The sequence below is a fragment of the Phyllobates terribilis genome, unplaced genomic scaffold, assembly GCF_046119375.1.
Source record: "Phyllobates terribilis strain yellow unplaced genomic scaffold, ASM4611937v1 Scaffold_2__4_contigs__length_985480577, whole genome shotgun sequence".
In the NCBI taxonomy this organism is placed as follows: domain Eukaryota; kingdom Metazoa; phylum Chordata; class Amphibia; order Anura; family Dendrobatidae; genus Phyllobates; species Phyllobates terribilis.
Window position 1 is genome coordinate 723,032,730 of NW_027362762.1, and position 18,265 is coordinate 723,050,994.

The window sequence follows — 18,265 nt, forward strand, 5'->3', positions numbered from 1 at the left end:
ATTTTATTAACCCTTCAGGTGCTTTTCAGGAATTAATGCAAAGTGACATGACAGGAATGAAAATTGTTTTTACCGCCTAAATGTTTCTAACTTCTGAGAAGGCCACTATAGCTGGAAGACTTTATGGTCATTATTTGGCCATGAATTTCCATTGGAAAACATCAGGACCACACGATCAAGATCTCAGTGTGCCGATGGGGTTAAAGAGGAAGACACCACACTCTGTTAACCATCTAGATGTTGTAGTCACTATTGACTGCAGTATTTAAGGGGTTAAACGGCCATGGTCGGTGCCAACACTGATCGTGGCTGATGCTACAAGTTGACAGCTATAGTGTACAGGCGACAGCTGCTGGATTGTGATTCGTCAGAGGATGCTAGTCTCTTATATCACAGGTCAGTTTTAAAGAAGTTGTCCGGTACTTTTTTTAAATTGCCCGATGTATTCAGCATGTGGGCATAAGTATATTTGTAAATACCTTGTATTGCTGATAATTCCTGTGAGTGGCGCTATCACTGGCCACTCACAGGCATCACGTGATCCCCGGCTGCAGCCGGCGCTGTCATCACGACAAGTCCAGGCTGCAGCTGAGGGTCCCTCTTCCACGTTCCACCGGTGGCTGCTGGGTTGTGGGTGGGGTTATTCCCCCGCGTCACACCCGGCATTTACCGCGCGCTCTCCCTCTCCCCATTCATTGGGAAAGCGCGCGGTGGATGCTGGGTGTGACGCAGGGGAATAACCCCGCCCACAACCCAGCCGCCACCGCGGGGACCCCAGCGCCGAGTCACGCCTCACTTGTCGTGATGTCAGCGCGGGGTCACATGATGAGTGTGAGCGGCCAGTGATAGCGCCGCTCACAGGCATTATCAGCAACACAAGGCATTTACAGACATACTTATGCCCACATGCTGAATACATTGGGCACCTTAAAAAAAAGTACCGGACAAACCCTTTAAGTCGTATTGGCAGTCATCAAGGGGTTAAAGCTGGTACAAAGAAAAAGTGCAGTAGTTTCCAGAGACAAGCAATCAGATTAGAAAATAATTGGGAAATTTATCAAAATGGATGTCATTCCCAGGACTCAAACACACATTACCATAATCAACCTTAATGCAATACATGAAATATACCTTGATTTTTTCTGGAACAAAACGGAAATCCCTGCTGCTGGCCATTATCCTGTAAACATCTTTCTTATCTGTGTGTTCCATCAGGCGCTCACAGAGCAGATCTGATGCGCTGTTAGATGGTGCACATGCTAGAATATGGCACCCGGGGATGTTCTTCAGTACCTGTAGAAGGGAGATATTAAAGAATATCGAAAGGCAAGAATTAGAAAATCTGTCTGCGGCAAAAGTAACCAACACTATATGGCTAAAAGTATTTGCTTGTTGTACATCCACTTCAAAAACTACGGTCTTATGTGGCTATCTTCTGAAAAGACTTTCAACACAAGATTTGAGGAATTTGCACCATTCCGCCAAAAGATCATTTGTGATGTCAAGGCACTGATCCTGGTTGACAGTCTATTTAGGCGTTACAGTTTATTCCAGAGGAATGTGCTTGGGTCGGTGTCAGAATGCAATAGGTTATATCCTAAACTCACCCAACCACGTCTTTATGGACCTCACTTTGTGCACTGGTGTACTGTCATGCTGGAACATGAAAGCCTCCTCCAAACGGTTGCCACAAAATTGGAAGCATATATGTGGCGCCCTGCTGCGCATTGGTGACACAGATCCTAGAGGGGTGCATGGACGGATTCCTCCACAAGAGCCCTCATAGCATTCACACACCTCCACCTTAGACCACCAGAGGGAGCCCGGATAGGGATATAAATAGGGAAGGTGGAGCTAGGCAGTCAGTTGAGTCTGGAATCTACAGCCTGGAGACAGAGTCTAAAGTCAGTCTGCTGCAGCCAGAGAGGTTGTCAGTCCAGCCCAGACTCAGTGAGCTCAGGTTAGTGAGCCTAAGGCGTGCAGACGCCATAAGAGCGGTGAAGAGTAGCGAGGCCTACAGCCAGTGTGAAGCCTAGTGAGGGCCCCGAGCGCGGCCGAAGGCAAGTGGATTAAGCGAGCTACATAGGTGGCAGAGGAGCTTAGCCAGCTCACCCCAAGACCATATACCGGACACCGGGTCGTTGTCTGCAAGGATCTCTAGGACCAGCAGAAACAACCGGAACCCCTGGCGATCTACATGTCCCAGGAACACCAAAAGCTGACTGTCATACCAGAGTCAGGAGTCACAGAGGCCCAAGAGACCAGGGAGAGTGATCTCCAACAGAAGGCCCTGCCACCAGGTCAGCCGGTGCAAGACAGAGACCAAGTTAGGCCTAGCTTCAGGCAGGTCAGAAACTTATCAGGAAAAGGCAAGAAACAGGAGGCCCCACACCCGCTCACTGGGGAGAGTCCTGAAATGCACCCTTCACCCTACAGTGCCCTGGATCGTGCCTGAAACACCACCAGTAAAGGTACTGAAGTGAACTGTTGTGAGTGTGCCTATTCTTCTTCCGACCCGGCTGGGTCCCCTCTGTTCTGCATTTCTTCTCCTACACTGCCCTGAGGCCCTGCTCCACCTGTGGGGAGCCGCACCAACTAAGCTGCCTGACCTCCGGCCTCAGAGGACTGTAGCAGCGCTGGTGATCCTCAGACACCACAGGTGGCGTCACGAACATTTCCCCTTTCCCTTACACCTTTCCCCCATTATTCCTTGCTTTTAAGAGTGACCCCAGGGTACAGGCCCGGGAGCCGGTCACCGCGACATCCCCCAAAACTAACAGCCAGGCCCGGGCGCCGAGTCGTCCCCATCACCCTGGGCGCGTCATATACAGTAGTTGTCTAAAATGTCTTTGCCTGCTGTGGCATTAATATTACCTTTCACTTGAAATAAGGTGGAAAGCCCAAACTATGAAAAAAGTCCCACAACCTTATCCCTCTCAACCAACTTTTACAGTAAGCATTGGGCATCTGTGTCACCCCAGGCCTGGATGCCACAAACAATAACCTGTGTCTGAGAGCAGTAGGCAGGTTCCCTGGTTAGGGACCATTAGCATGCAGCACCTCCTGTCCCAGGCCAGTAGGGGGAGCTGGCTGACCTATAAAAGCTGGAACTGGGGCAGGGTTAGAGAGACCAGAACCCACTTCTGAAGTGTCCAGAAGGGTTCTCAGAGAAAAGCGACAGGTCAGCAGCAGCTGAGGAGTCCGTGAGGCAGAGGAGAGACTGCAAGCCAGGGACAGAGGTGACGAGAGCCGGTCCTGGCTGAGAGAATCACACAACCGGACATTGGGGTCCGAGGCTGTCAGGGTTATAAGCCCAGCAGCAGAGAACCAACCCGAGAGGGATTTCAGGTCCCTTGGCCTAAGAAGCCTGGAGGCTCCGCCACACAGAGGGACCAGTACAGCGAGGAGCAAGCAAAAGGTACCCAAGGCCCGAGTCGCAAGCCATACAGGCGAGAAGTACACGGCCAGCTCAGGGACGTGGGCTATTACACCACGAAGAGGGGGATAGTCAGAAAGAGCATAGAGAGAACGGCAGGCCTACACACTCACGCTAACCAGTGGGGTTCCCCGAATGCTCTCAGACACCCAGGCCCATTCCTAACCGGTACTACTGTTGGTCATTAATAATATCTACAATAAAGACCCTGAACTGTTTGAAGCGGACTCTGAACTCTTACTATTGTGGCCTGCACTATCACCCCCAACATCCACCTACACTACCCTGGGGCTACACTCCTCCCGTGGGGAGTTATCCTACCTCTGTGCTGCACACCAACACCAGCCCCAGTGGCCTGCCCTGCAGCGGCGGTTATCCCTGACCGCAATCCACGGGTGGCGTAGTCGGACATTCACAAATCTGCCACAACATTTGGTCTGACCACCCTGAGCCACGGGATCGGGTTGCCACTACTACCCCCAGCATCGTACAGAAGCCCGGTTCCGGGTACCCCACGGCCCAGGGGGCGAGTCAGCTTTGGCGTAGTCGGCAGGATTGTGACCAACCCGCCACAAACGGGTATTGCGTGCCTGAAAAAGACTTTATACATACCTGAGTGAAGTTTCCCGCCATCCGGAGCCGTTTCCCGCCATCGGGCGCCATCTTCGGGAAGAAGAGGGGCGTGGACGTCAAAAACGCGCGAGACCTGAAGCCACGCCCTACGCTGAGACGCTGAGCAAGGTCCTGGAAGGAGATCCAGCGGAAACTGACCTCATCACCGAGCGACACAAGGTCCTCGCCCAGAGCATCGCGAGCGGAGCCGCGGCCTACAGAAGAGGATCGCCGGAAGGTAGGCCACGGTTAACTAGGGGGGAGGAAGATGTCGGACGCGGAGGGACCCTCTACCACCAGCATAGCCGCTGCAGCTGTGATGCCGTTTTCCATGCCCTATATCCCAGGAGCGGCCTGGCTGCCACAGTATGCCGGTGAGTCGCATACCTTGGGTGACTTTAAAGAAAGGCTGTATAGCCTGTTCAAAGTTTATCCCCTGACAGAAGAACAGAAAAGTAAGCATACTGATAGGGCAGTTAGCTGGTGCGGCCCAGCGGGAGGTAAAGTCTTGGACAGCTGAGGAGAAAAGGATTGTAAGGGGGGTTCTGACCCGTCTACGGGACACCTTTGATACCCGTACCTCAGCAGAAATCAAAATGCGGTTCTATGGACGTAAGCAGCGAGCTCAAGATAGCATCAGAGATTATGCCCTAAATTTACAGGAAGCCTTGGGGGCAATTAAGCAAGCTGACCCTGGCAGCGGGCAGGATACGGATAAACTATTGACTGACCAGTTCATAGAAGGTCTGCTGTCCAGCGCCCACAGAACTCAGCTGCGCCTCATAGCCCTACAGAACCCCGATTTGACTTTTGCACAGTTCAAAGATAGGGCCATCCGGATGCTCCGAGAACCTGCACCGGGTGGCGCTGTAGCTTCCCGGATACCTGCCATCACTTACCACCAGGGGGCGGCGCCCTATCCCGCAGACCTTGTGGGGGCTGATGCGCAGGCCCTAAACCCATCCCCGCCTGCAAACCAGCACAATCAGGTCCCAGAACTAACAAAGAGTGTTGCTGCATTGACCAGGAAAGTACAGTCGTTACAAATGGACCCGTCAGGACCAATCAAGCTTGCTTCCAGTCCGGAGGATGTCCCGTGGCGTCGACAGAGGAGGATCCCGTTGTTCAGAGGGAGGCCCACCGACCGTTACACTGAGGATGGACAGCCGATTTGCCGCCGTTGCAGCCAGCCGGGACACATAGCCAGGTACTGTACTTTAAATGGGTCCGACCTGGGGCAGAGGGCCAACCCCCAGGCATAAGGTCATCAGGCCCGTCTAATTGCCGTGATAAGTACGTGGGGGGACGCCCAGTTTTACCTGTAGTGCTGGACGGTATTCCCATGAGTGCACTGCTGGATACCGGGTCACAAGTAACTACCATCCCCTATGTACTTTTTAAGCAGTATTGGAGTGACACTGACATAACCCGCTATCCAGACAATGATTTGAGCATCATCGGCAGCAATAGCCAGCCCGTGCCGCAGGTGGGGTTCAGAGAGATGACCATTAAGATTGGTAAAGTTGAACTGCCGGCACAGGGAGTGATCATTGTGGACATTGACCATCGAGAAAGTCACCCTAAAATAACCATGGGTACTAACGTGATTGAAAATGGTCTTTCAGAAGTAATTGTAATTTTGCAGCAGGTGGCGATGAATGCGAGCTCCAGCCAACAGAGGGTCCTCCAGAAAGACATAAGAGCCCTGATGAGACGGCAACAGGTAGAACTGTCTGGTGGTGAGATCGGTAGCGTGAGGATGAGCGACCCGTTCCCCATTGCCATGCCCCCCAAAAGTGAAATGATGATCTGGTGTCGGACTGCAATCGGGTTAAGAGGGAGAGACTACCAAGCCATGGTAGAGCCCATGTACTCAGACAGCAGGCCCACCATTTTGACAGCCCGGGGGGTGGTTGATGTCTGCCATGGAAGGGTGCCCGTCCGGATCTTAAACATTGGGGAAAGGGAAGTACACTTGCCCCGGTACGCTATATTAGCCAAATTGTACACTGTTGAACACAATGCTGTCAGGGCCGTGGAACCCTTGCCTCCATCTCCCCAGGCGGAGGGTAATGGCTTCCAGAAACCCAAGGAGGACTGGTGCCAGAAACTCCACGTGGGTGCTGACTCCACTCCCTTGCACCAAAAACAAGGAGTCTACCGGGTGGTTCAGGAGTACGAGAGAATCTTTAGTAAGCACCCGCTAGACTTCGGCAGAGTGAAAGGGGTAGAACACCACATCCCCACGGGGAGCCACCCACCAATAAAAGAGATACAGACCTGTACCCCCCACACACTATCAGAACGCAAAGGGCATGCCGAGAGAAATTAAAGAAGCCGGGGTCATTAGAGACAGCTGTAGCCCCTGGGCAGCCCCCTTGGTTCTGGTAAAAAAGAAAGACGGTACTATGAGAATGTGCGTGGACTATAGACAAGTCAATCGTATCACCCATAAAGAAGCATACCCGTTGCCTAGAATAGAGGAGTCTTTGGCCGCACTAAAATCAGCTAATTTCTTCTCTACTTTGGACCTTACTAGCGGGTACTGGCAGGTTCCTGTGGCAGAGGCTGACAAGGAGAAGACCGCCTTCACCACCCCGATGGGATTAAGTGAATTCAACTGTATTCCCTTCGGGCTCTGCAACGCACCTGGGACCTTCCAGAGGCTGATGGAATGCTGCCTTGGGCACCGAAACTTTGAGACGGTCCTACTTTACTTAGACGACGTGATTGTATATTCGAAGACCTACGAGGACCATCTAAAACACCTGGCAGAGGTGTTCACTTTCAGGCCATAGCCTGCCAGGGCTTTGAAGCCCTCAAAGTGTCACCTGTTGAAACCGAAGGTACAGTACCTGGGGCACGTGGTGAGTGCTGAGGGAGTAGCCCCCGACCAGGTTACAGCCATCGAGAGCTCGCCAAGCCCCTCTAACATCAAAGAAGTGAGGCAGTTCCTCGGGTTGGTAGGCCACTACCAAAGGTTCATCTCCGGGTTCACTAAGATGGCAGCTCCAATGCAGGACCTCCTGATAGGTCAGTCTAAATCCAGAAGTCACAAGCCACCCTTCAAGTGGGACAAGTTGCAAGAGGATTCCTTCCGCCAGCTGAAAATGGCCCTCACGGGGGATGAAGTTCTGGCCTACCCTGAATATGGCCAGCCTTTTATCCTCCACACTGATGCCAGTAATGTGGGGCTAGGAGCCGTACTGTCCCAAAACCAACAAGGCAGGGAACGAGTGATAGCGTATGCCAGCCGGAAGCTGAGGCCCACTGAAAGAAACCCGGAGAATTACAGCTCCTTCAAGCTAGAATTCTTGGCAGTGGTGTGGGCCATCACAGAACGGTTTAAACATAACCTGGCCTCCGCAAAGTTCACTGTGTACACGGACAACAACCCGTTGACACACCTGGACAATGCAAGACTTGGTGCCCTGGAACAGCGGTGGATGGCCCGGCTATCAAATTATGACTTCACAATCAAATACCGTGCAGGCAGAACCAACACCAATGCAGATGCCCTATCAAGAATGCCCCACCTACCTGAAGGAGAAGAAGACTCGGAAAAGCTGGAGGAAGTAGAGCTCCCTGCGTTCCACCGGTATGGGGCCACTCAGTATTCTCACCGGGTAAGAGACAAAGACCTAACCACTGTCATGTTCAACCCCTTACCCCACCACGGCTGCGCTGAAACGCAAGATAGTGACCCTGCAATATGCCTGGTGAAAGACATGTTAACCCAGGCAGACGCTAGCCCTGGCCTGGACGCTCCAGAGGAAGCCAAGCAGTTATGGAAGGAAAAAAGCAGGCTATTCCTCTACGAAGGTAAGCTGTGCAGAAGGCTTGTCAACCACCGGACGCACAAGCTGACCTGGCAAGTAGTGGTCCCAAGACTAGATGCAGAAATGGTCCTGGAGGCCTACCATGACAGAGCAGGACACTTCGGTTGGAAGAAACTGGAGTTCCTACTGAGATAACAGTTCTTCTGGATCGGTATGAGAGGGGCCATAGAGAAGTGGTGCAGGGACTGCGGCCCATGAAGGACCATACCAGCCAGAAGACACCCTTGAGGCCCATCGTCACCAGGCAGCCTCTTGAGCTGGTAGCCCTGGACCACGTAAAATTGGCTCCAAGTCGGTCGGGCTACGTCTATGCCCTGACAATAGTGGATCACTATTCCCGGTTCCTGGTGGTGGTTCCCGTTAAAGACTTGACAGCCCAAACAGCGGCCAGAGCCTTCCAACAACACTCCTGCCATCCACACGGGTATCCGGAACAGGTCTTGACAGATCAAGGTCCAGCGTTTGAGGCTGAAATCTTCCAGGAATTCTGCAACCTCTACGGCTGTAAGAAGATTCGGACAATGCCTTACCACCCGCAAACCAACGGGCTGTGTGAGAAAATGAATAATATAGTCATTGATCTCCTCAAAACGTTGCCCCTGGAGGAACGCAGCCTGTGGCCGGAGAAGCTGCCAGACCTGATAGACTTATACAACCATATCCCGGTGAATGCTACAAATTGCACCCCGGCTTACCTGATGCGAGCAAGACCAGGTAAGCTGCCGGTAGACCTGGAGATGGGAGTCCTGACACCCGAGGACACCTCCCCAGACGCGGACTGGGATACGGAACGGCGGCTACAGTACAAGAAGGTACAGGAGAGCGTGGAGAGGAGCCTGGCTCAAGCAAGAGAAAAGCAAGAGAGGCTCTTCAACCAACACGCCCCTGCTGGTCCCCTGGAACCTGGCGAGCAGGTCCTGAAGCGGAAGAGAAAGCTTCACAAGCTAGATGACCAGTGGGAGAGAGACTCGTACACAGTACTGCAGTCCGACCACAACAACCCGAAGGTATGTGTAATTACCAAGGATGGAGGAGAAACCACTAGCACAGTCTCCAGAGACCACCTAAAAAGGTGCCCCAAGCAACTACAGAGTGCAGGAGAAGATCAAGATGACCTTGAGCCCGCAGTGGACAAGGAAGAAATGGTCAGCACCGTTCTCGGAGAGTTCCCCCGGTCCTGGACTTGGATAAACGACGCCATAGTGGTACCCGTCCGACACTTCCTTCAACCAACCCAGCAGGAACCTACAGGAGAGCAGGAAGAAGAGGAACAAGCAGCCCCGGAGGCAGAAGAACCCATGCCAGCAGCCCAGGAGAGTCAACCCTCTGCTGACAGTGAGCCTGCCATGCCTGCGGTAAACCAAAGGACCCGCAGACAGCTGCCTGCACTGCGTGTAAACCCAGCTAGTAGCTGTACCCTAAATGCTAGTGGGGAAAGCCAGGTTAGACCACCACCAGACAGTGGGTTACGCAGGTCAACCCGGAGCACTAGGGGTCAAATACCAGCTCGCTGGAGAATCTGAATGCAAAGTATATATTTAATGTTTTATGTTTGTTACCTGGTTAATAATGTTTTTCCAGTTTTTCCTAGTTCAATGGACTGACAGGTCATGGACACTGAATGGCCGGAACTGTCTTGTAGATAGTTGCACTTGGTGCCCTCTTGCGAAGATGGCCACAGAAGAAAAACCTGTCCGGTGTGGCCTCCTTGTGGTCCAAAGTAGGTAGCTCAGCCTTGTCACCACGCCCAAGGCCAGGAACTTGGGGTTTATGGAGACAGGTCCCCGCACCCTTCAAGACGTCACCTAGTTGGGTGACATGGACACCCGGTCGCGGAAGCGCCGTGACCTTAAGGACAAAATGTACTTGTATATATGTTATGTTATCATTTATACCCAGTATTTGTGTTTCCTGTTTAGTCCGGAGTACTAAATTTTACTAGGGGGGAATGTGTCACCCCAGGCCTGGATGCCACAAACAATAACCTGTGTCTGAGAGCAGGAGGGAGGTTCCCTGGTTAGGGACCATTAGCATGCAGCACCTCCTGTCCCAGGCCAGTAGGGGGAGCTGGCTGACCTATAAAAGCTAGAACTGGGGCAGGGTTAGAGAGACCAGAACCCACTTCTGAAGTGTCCAGAAGGGTTCTCAGAGAAAAGGGACAGGTCAGCAGCAGCTGAGGAGTCCGTGAGGCAGAGGAGAGACTGCAAGTCAGGGACAGAGGCGACGAGAGCCGGTCCTGGCTGAGAGAATCACACAACCGGACATTGGGGTCCGAGGCTGTCAGGGTTATAAGCCCAGCAGCAGAGAACCAACCCGCGAGGGATTTCAGGTCCCTTGGCCTAAGAAGCCTGGAGGCTCCGCCACACAGAGGGACCAGTACAGCGAGGAGCAAGCAAAAGGTACCCAAGGCCCGAGTCGCAAGCCATACAGGCGAGAAGTACACGGCCAGCTCAGGAACGTGGGCTATTACACCACGAAGAGGGGGGATAGTCAGAAAGAGCATAGAGAGAACGGTAGGCCTACACACTCACGCTAACCAGTGGGGTTCCCCGAATGCTCTCAGACACCCAGGCCCATTCCTAACCGGTACTACTGTTGGTCATTAATAATATCTACAATAAAGACCCTGAACTGTTTGAAGCGGACTCTGAACTCTTACTATTGTGGCCTGCACTATCACCCCCAACATCCACCTACACTACCCTGGGGCTACACTCCTCCCGTGGGGAGTTATCCTACCTCTGTGCTGCACACCAACACCAGCCCCAGTGGCCTGCCCTGCAGCGGCGGTTATCCCTGACCGCAATCCACGGGTGGCGTAGTCGGACATTCACAAATCTATAAATAGACTGCCACAACATTTGGTCTGACCACCCTGAGTCACGGGATCGGGTTGCCACTACTACCCCCAGCATCCTACAGAAGCCCGGTTCCGGGTACCCCACGGCCCAGGGGGCGAGTCACATCCAGTAGATAGCATTCTCCTGGTGTGTACTTACAGGTGATGGAGCAGAGCAGAAATTGTACAAACTGGTTTGTCACAAAAGGTTGCAGATTAAGACAGTACCAGGTTTGTCTTTTCAGTACAACCCATTCTACTGTCAAATGTTTACCTATGAAGATCACATGGCTTTGTACTCTGTTTGCTATAGGTGTTACAGACACACTCATTGCGTGCAGAAAGTCAGCTGAATTTTCCAGGAAAGGTGGATGTGATTTCATGAAAACTCATGCCCACAGTGCATATAAAGTTACAGTTAAACCCTGCATTTTTGGTGCCTTTTTTTTCTCTCCAAGCTGCTACTGGGAGCCTAAATAGGTTCTATAAATTAATGGGAATGCTTAATCAGATCTGCCAAAAAAGAAAACTCCCATACAAGGAAAAATAGAATACTACAAATATTTTATTTAACATATATTTAAAAAACACACATTAAAACCAAATAAATACAGGAGGAGAATCTACTGCCAATGAACAAGTTTGTATTTATTTATTTGGTTATTTGGAGGCTGTATTTATTTGGTTTTAATGTGTGTTTTTTAAATATATGTTCAATAAAATGTATATATTTTATTAACTAGTCCTATATTTTTATTATTCTAAATTTTCCTTATATGGAAGTGTAGCGCCCCGAGGGTTCGGTCGCTACAGAGGTATTGCATCTCACCCAGAGGTGTGATATCCCACTTCTAGGTAAGGATGGAGTGTGGCTCAGGACCCTAACACCCACATGCACTACACCACATTTCCGGGAGACAGGGCGACAATACTCCCAAGAGTGAGCACAACTGCCCCTGTCCCTGGCTGGAGTGGGGGAAGAGAACACCTAGAAAGGGGGAACCCGGTAGTGTGTGGGTGGGGAGAGTAGATCCTGGGTGCACTGGGTAGAAGATATACAAGGTGGACACCATCTTAGATCAGAGTTCAGTTCAGTTCAGTCAGAGAGAGCAGAGAGAGAAGGAGGCTGGGAGCAGAGGCTCTGCATGGGCTCTGCTCCGCAGGCAGGCCAAGTCTTAAGGCCTCAGCCTGGAGGAGAAGAAAGGAGAGGAGAGGAATGGAGGAGGCTGCAGGAGTGGAGTGAAGGGACCCCAGGGGTGAGGACCGGCCAGCCGCCACCGCACGCCCGCCGCTACCAGAGTAGGGGGGGGTCAGGCCAAGAAAAGGGAACCGGATCCCTCATCTAGTGGAGGAGAGCAACTACCCTCAGCTAGTAACCGGAGGCCGTGGCATTGTACGTGCACGGCCCCTCACTACACCCGTTAGGAAGGCACCACATAGGACCCAGGGAAACGGAACATATGTTTGCCCACCAAGGCCCGAGGCAGCTGGACAGAAACGTGGTCAATTGTGGGGTACGACAGGCCAGAGAAAGGACACACGAAGGGGGTCCTGAAAAGCACTCCAAAAAGGTACATGGGAGTTGGCCGAGCCCCTCACCTGGTGAGCACAGCACGTCGTGGGCAGCCATTACCTGCAGAAGTGGCTTGGAGTGTAAAACTGAGTAAAGACCCTGGACTGCATCACTGGACTGAGCCATTACTGCTGCTCCCGTGCACTATCACCCCCACCATCTGCACTCACTGCCCTGAGGCTATACTCCTCCCGTGGGGAGTTTTACTACCCCCTGCTGCGCACACAACATCAGCCTCAGCGGTCTGCCCGCAGCGGCGGTTCTCAGTGGCTGCAATCCACTGGTGGCGTAGTTGGACATTTAAGCATTACAAAACACAAATAAACAGATCTGCCACTGGTTTGACCACCCTGAGCCACGGGACCGGGTCGCCGCCACGGAGACTATAACCCCCAGCGTTACAGAGACTCGGCTCCGGGTATTTCTCCTACACACACGGCACAGGGGGCGCGTCAGAAGCTCCTATTGGAAGCCTGAAAAAAAAAAAAAAAAAAAAAAAGGCGCAGTTGCCTTTTTAAGTGCAGAACTATGGTTTTACTTTACTCAAAGAAAAAAAAAAAAACGCTTTAAAACTGCTGCTTAAAATGTGCACAAAAATTCATCAAGAAGGGGCAAATGCAGAAAACAAAACGTAATAATCAGAAGATTTCTATGGCGGACACCTGCAGAAATCACGTAGATAGAAAGCAGCAGTCAAAAAAAAATTGCAGAATTTATGCTATGGGTAAACATAGGCTTGATGTTTACCTCTCAGGTGATTAATGCCGTCCAAATTACACGCAGCATGAATTGCAGCTACGTATATTATCCTCTAAAACACTGGGGTTTCAGAAAAAAAACCCAAACACTTTAAAGATCCGGTTGGGGACCATAGCCAGATAGGAGACTAATCCAGCTCCGCCCCAGCCGGCTCTTCCCAGCACTATTCTAGGCGATTGACAAGTCTCTCCCCATGTACACACGAGTGAGTGACCTATCAACCGCCTGCAGTAGGAAAAGCCGGCCTGGGTCGGCACGGATGGTCTGAATGATCAAAGTATATTTTCTATGCAACCGCAGAGCATTTCAGAAAATTGTATACATGGCATGCATCCACGCCGCGGTTAATGCTGCCCGCGATTTTGCAAGATACACAACAACAATATTCCTATGAGGCTGTCAAGTTCGGATCAGGAGACCGGCAGCATTACCGTTTGTACATGCACAGTGTTACACGGACGTCTGCATGAGAATCAACGTTGAAGATCTATTAATCTTGGATATCCATGTACAGATAAAGCTGTGTTAGGGCTGTACAAGTTTACAGGTTACAATCAAAAAAGTTTAAAAAGATCTAAAAAGGCTTTATTCCTATAAAGCATAGGAGATATCGGGTACAAAAATTAGGATCCTTTGGGACTACTAACTAATCCTGCCATCTCCCAGGATGCACTTGCCCATACCCTAAAAGCTAAGTATGAGAAGCGCTAAGTAGTTAGATAAAATGAGTTACAACTTTTACCTGTTTGATGGCCTCCACCAAAGTTACAGTTTTTCCAGTTCCTGGTGGGCCAAATATGAGGTATGGAGCTGGTCTGGATAACCCACTTACAATACTCTTCACAGCCATATACTGTTCTTCATTATTCTCAAGTTTACGGTCAAACAGGCTTGTAAAGGAAAACATATTTTATCATTATGTTGCTTATGTATCAGTTATTTCAAGACATGATAACTTTTTCTATGTACACTGTAAATAGGAAGACTCAATTTTGAAAACTATATTAAGTGGAGATGCTGTATTATATAGATTTTATACACATCCTCTATTACCGGTACATCACTCATCCTCGCCTTTGCCACCATCTACATTAGAAAAGAGCCATCAATGTAGAAATCACATACAACTATTAGTTTTCACTTTCACCCAAACACCTATGATGTGCCAAGCACCCATTACCACAGTAAAGCAGCACATCTTACCTATATATTTCTTGACCAATCTACCACAATACATACAGACTAATACGATATACCAACTCCACGAGTCTGCCAGTTTAAGAACCGCTTGTTATCGGCTTAACTGCTTTGAACCATCGCAGGAAGGAAATGCAGAATGGTGAATATGGTTGTCCTGATGGGCTAAAATCCCCTATACACTTTAGATAGCGGTTACTCAAACGATGGTTTGGCCAGTTATGCAGCTTTCTCGCTGGATGCTCCCATATGGTTCCCCATGAGACTACAGCTGCTAGACATCTCTGGAAGCAGCTTCTCTCTTTAGAGAAGAAAAAAACGACCCAATGTCCGAAATTGGACATGCCAGATCCTTATCTCCTCCAACAATCATCTGGCGGGGAATGCATATATATTAGACTGTTGACGTTGATATCGGTAGGTTCGTCTGACACTAGTCTAGTGTGAATGGGGGCCTAAGGCCTTTTCAGCATTACATGGTCCAAAAGTTATCTTCCCACAGAAATTCAGACAGGGATTACCTTAGCCTGTCTGTATTGATAATGCTTTGTTGGCGTGATCCACTCGGAAACAGACATTCTTTCAGGTTGTCTTTTTTAGCTAGATCGACTGCCCTGTGTTGGACCTGCAGTGGCATGCGGTTAAAAGTAAAGGTGACATCAAACTCCATTCCTTGACAAAAGTTCTGCACAAGTCTAATAAAATAAAAGAAAAAGTCATCAGTGACGTTCCACATACAAGTCACTTGGATTATTCAAAGTTCACAGAGCTTTCGGCATATATTTCTGAGTGCGAAAAAAGTTTTATTGGCCAGAGTCGTGGTGAAAGAATGCCATGCTATGTTAAAAGGGGTTTTCCCAGCTAGGGTTTTGGCAGCATGCCAAATCATAACAGTGTGTAGCATACGCCGTTCGCATTCCATTCCACTCTCCGGTTCTAGTGGCCATCACGTGACCGATCATATGCAATTTGCTTACTTACGGTCACGTACCTTCTTTTCCTGCTTCTCTCAATGTTCATTCATAGCCATTTATGGAGAGAGTCAAAAGTCACATGTTGTGTTTGCGATTTTCTCAGCTTTTTATGAAGAGAAAATTGAGAACCTTAGTGGATATTGGTAGTGCCATAAAACCAATATCAATCCAGAAGATAAAGAAACTTCTTTTACAACTTTCAAGCTGTATAACAAAGTTAAAAAAGCAGGAATTTTGATTCCATGTCCCCCCCCCACCCCACTGGATTTAAAATAGATGCTATCCCATGAATTGTTTTCATACCAGAAGTCCTGTCTACTAATTTCCGTGTAAATGAATTTACAATATATTTCTAACATTTAAAAAAAAAAGTGAGTTTTTTTTTTTATCGACAGGTGTCCTCATTCTGTTAAGGTTACTCTCTCCACTTTAGGTGGGCTCCTCCCCACTCTGGCAGCTAACAATATCATTCCCCCTGATTTGTCTTCCAGAAGACATCCACTCAACTATAGTGCAGATATACTGCTCCTTCTGGGACAAGCAGAGCAGAAAGATATCCATTTCTACAGGCTACTTTGCAGTCAGCAGAGGATCACAACACCAACTGTTGGCTGAGTAACCGAGCAAGATGTCCACCAGTACTCAGCTCAGGAGGTTGATGTGCCAGGTGGCGCCATAATATGTATGTATGTAATAAAAAAAAATTCCAGTAAAAGGGTCAACAGCATGTCAATGGCAAATATTCTATTCATTATAAAGATCATAAAACATATTTAAATGATGGCATAATCCCTGTTTAACCCCTTTACCCCCGAAGGCTGTTTGCACGTTAATGACCAGGCCAATTTTTACAAAATCTGACCACTGTCACTTTATAAGGTAATAACTCTGTTTTTTTCATGACATACTGTACTTCATGATAGTGGTAAAATGTATTTGATATTACTGGAGTTTGTGAAAAAAAAATGGAAATTTGGCAAAAATTTAGAAAATATTGAAATTTTCAAATTTTTACATTTCTATGCCATTAAATCAGAGATATATGTCAAACAAAATAGTTAATAAATAACATTTCCCACATATCTACTTTACATCAGCACAATTTTGGAACCAAAATAATTTTTTTTGTTAGGAACTTATAATGGTTAAAAAAGTTGACCAGCGGATTGCTAACTTTTCCAACAAAATTTACTAAAACCATTTTCTTTTAGGGACCACATCACATTTGAAGTCTAGATAACAGAAAATACCCAAAAGTGACACTATTCTAAAAACTGCTCCTCTCAAGGTGCTCAAAACCACATTCAAGAAGTTTATTAACCCTTCAGGTGCTTCACAGGAATTTTTGGAATGTGGAAGAAAAAAAAAAACACGAACATTTAACTTTTTTTCACAAAAATTTTACTTTAGACCCAATTTTTTTTTCTATTTTCAAAAAGGGATAACAGGAGAAAATGGAACCAAAAATTGGTTATGCAATTTCTCCTGAGCACCAATATGTGGGGCAAAACTATTGTTGGGCACACAGCAGGGCACAGAAAGGGAGGAGTGACATTTTGGACCGCTAACTTTGATGGAATGGTCTGCGGGCGTCATATCACGTTTGGAGAGGCCTTGATGTGCTTAAACAGTGGAAAACCCCCACAAAAGACACCATTTTGGAAACTAGACCCCTCAAGAAATGTATTTAGACGTGTGGTGAGCACCTTGAACCTACAGGTGCTTTACAGAATTTTACAATGTGGATCTGGAAAAATGTATATAATTTATCCCACAAGAATGTTGTTTTAGCCCCAAATTTTCTCAAGGATAGCAAGAGAAAATGGACCCAAAAATTTGTTGTGCAATTTTTCCTATGTACGCTGATACCCAATAAGTGGTCGAAAACTACTTTTGAGGCACAGTGCAAAGCTCAGAAGGGAAGAAGCACAATATTGGAGTTCAGATTTTGCTGGACTGGTTTGAGGGTGCCATGTCACATTGGCAGAGCCCCTGAGGTGCCAAAACAGCAGACCCCCCACAAGAGACCCCATTTTACAAACTACACCTCTCAATGAATTCATCTAGGGGTGCAGTGAGCATATTGACACCACAGGTGGATCACAGAATTTTATACCATTGGGCAGTGAAGAAAAAAATATATTTTTTAGCACCAAAATTTTTTTTTAGCCCCAGAGGTTACATTTTCACACTGGGTATTGGGTAAAAAAATTGCACCAAAGTTTGTCCCACAGTTTCTGCTGAATGTAGAAATACCCCATATGTGACTGTACAGTACTGCCTAGTCATACGGCGAGGCTCGGGAGGGACAGAGCACTATCTGCCTCCTGGAGCGCAGATTTTTCTAGAATAGAATGCCGACTCCATATACAGAGTCCCTAAGTGCTAAAATAGCAGAATCCCCTCAAGTGACCCCATTTTGGAAATTATATCCCTTTGGGAATTTATTTACAGGTGTAGTTACGATTTTGACTTCATGGGTCTTTTCCAGAAACAAGCAGCAGTGGATGTTGCTGAGTGAAAATTTCAAACTGCCATTGTAGTGACCACAAAGTTGTAGTGACCAGTATGTTGTGCCCAGCTTGTGCTTCTGGAGACGCACACCTGTAAATTAGGCAGGCTCTCATCGCTACAGAAATGCCAAACATGTGGAGGCTAACTGCGGTTTCGGCACACACTGGAGCTCAGAAAGGAAGGGGGCATTTGGATTTGGGAGTGCAGAATTTGCTCAATTTCTTCTGAGGGGTGGGGGGTGAGGGTGTGGACAATGAGCCATTGGTGCTTTTCCAGAGGCTTTGTGCTATTAGTAATGTGGAAGCCCCTATATTTCCGATAACAGATGACGGACCTGAGTGGGGACTTACTTTTTTTTTGTGGATTAAGTTAAAGCTTTTGTTGGTAACATTTTACATAACATTTTGGACCAGATTTATCCAGCGCTTTACGCTGAGCACATATATCAAGGTTTCCATCTAAATCTCCAAGTGACGTGATTCAGATGAACCCCCCCGAGGGATCCATTCACTATAATGAGGC

At 48.6% G+C, this 18,265-nt stretch overlaps 1 protein-coding gene across 1 annotated transcript in view; it reads right to left on the reverse strand.

Moving 5' to 3' along the window:
• MOV10 (Mov10 RNA helicase) overlaps positions 1–18,265 on the reverse strand; it is a 127,810-nt gene that overhangs the window by 27,119 nt on the left and 82,426 nt on the right. The window contains exons 9-11 of the mRNA XM_073667181.1: positions 14,777–14,950; positions 13,801–13,948; positions 1,132–1,293 (exon numbers count right to left, since the gene is read on the reverse strand). Of these exons, the coding sequence (XP_073523282.1) occupies positions 1,132–1,293; positions 13,801–13,948; positions 14,777–14,950 (484 nt within the window). The remainder of the gene's footprint in view (positions 1–1,131; positions 1,294–13,800; positions 13,949–14,776; positions 14,951–18,265) is intronic.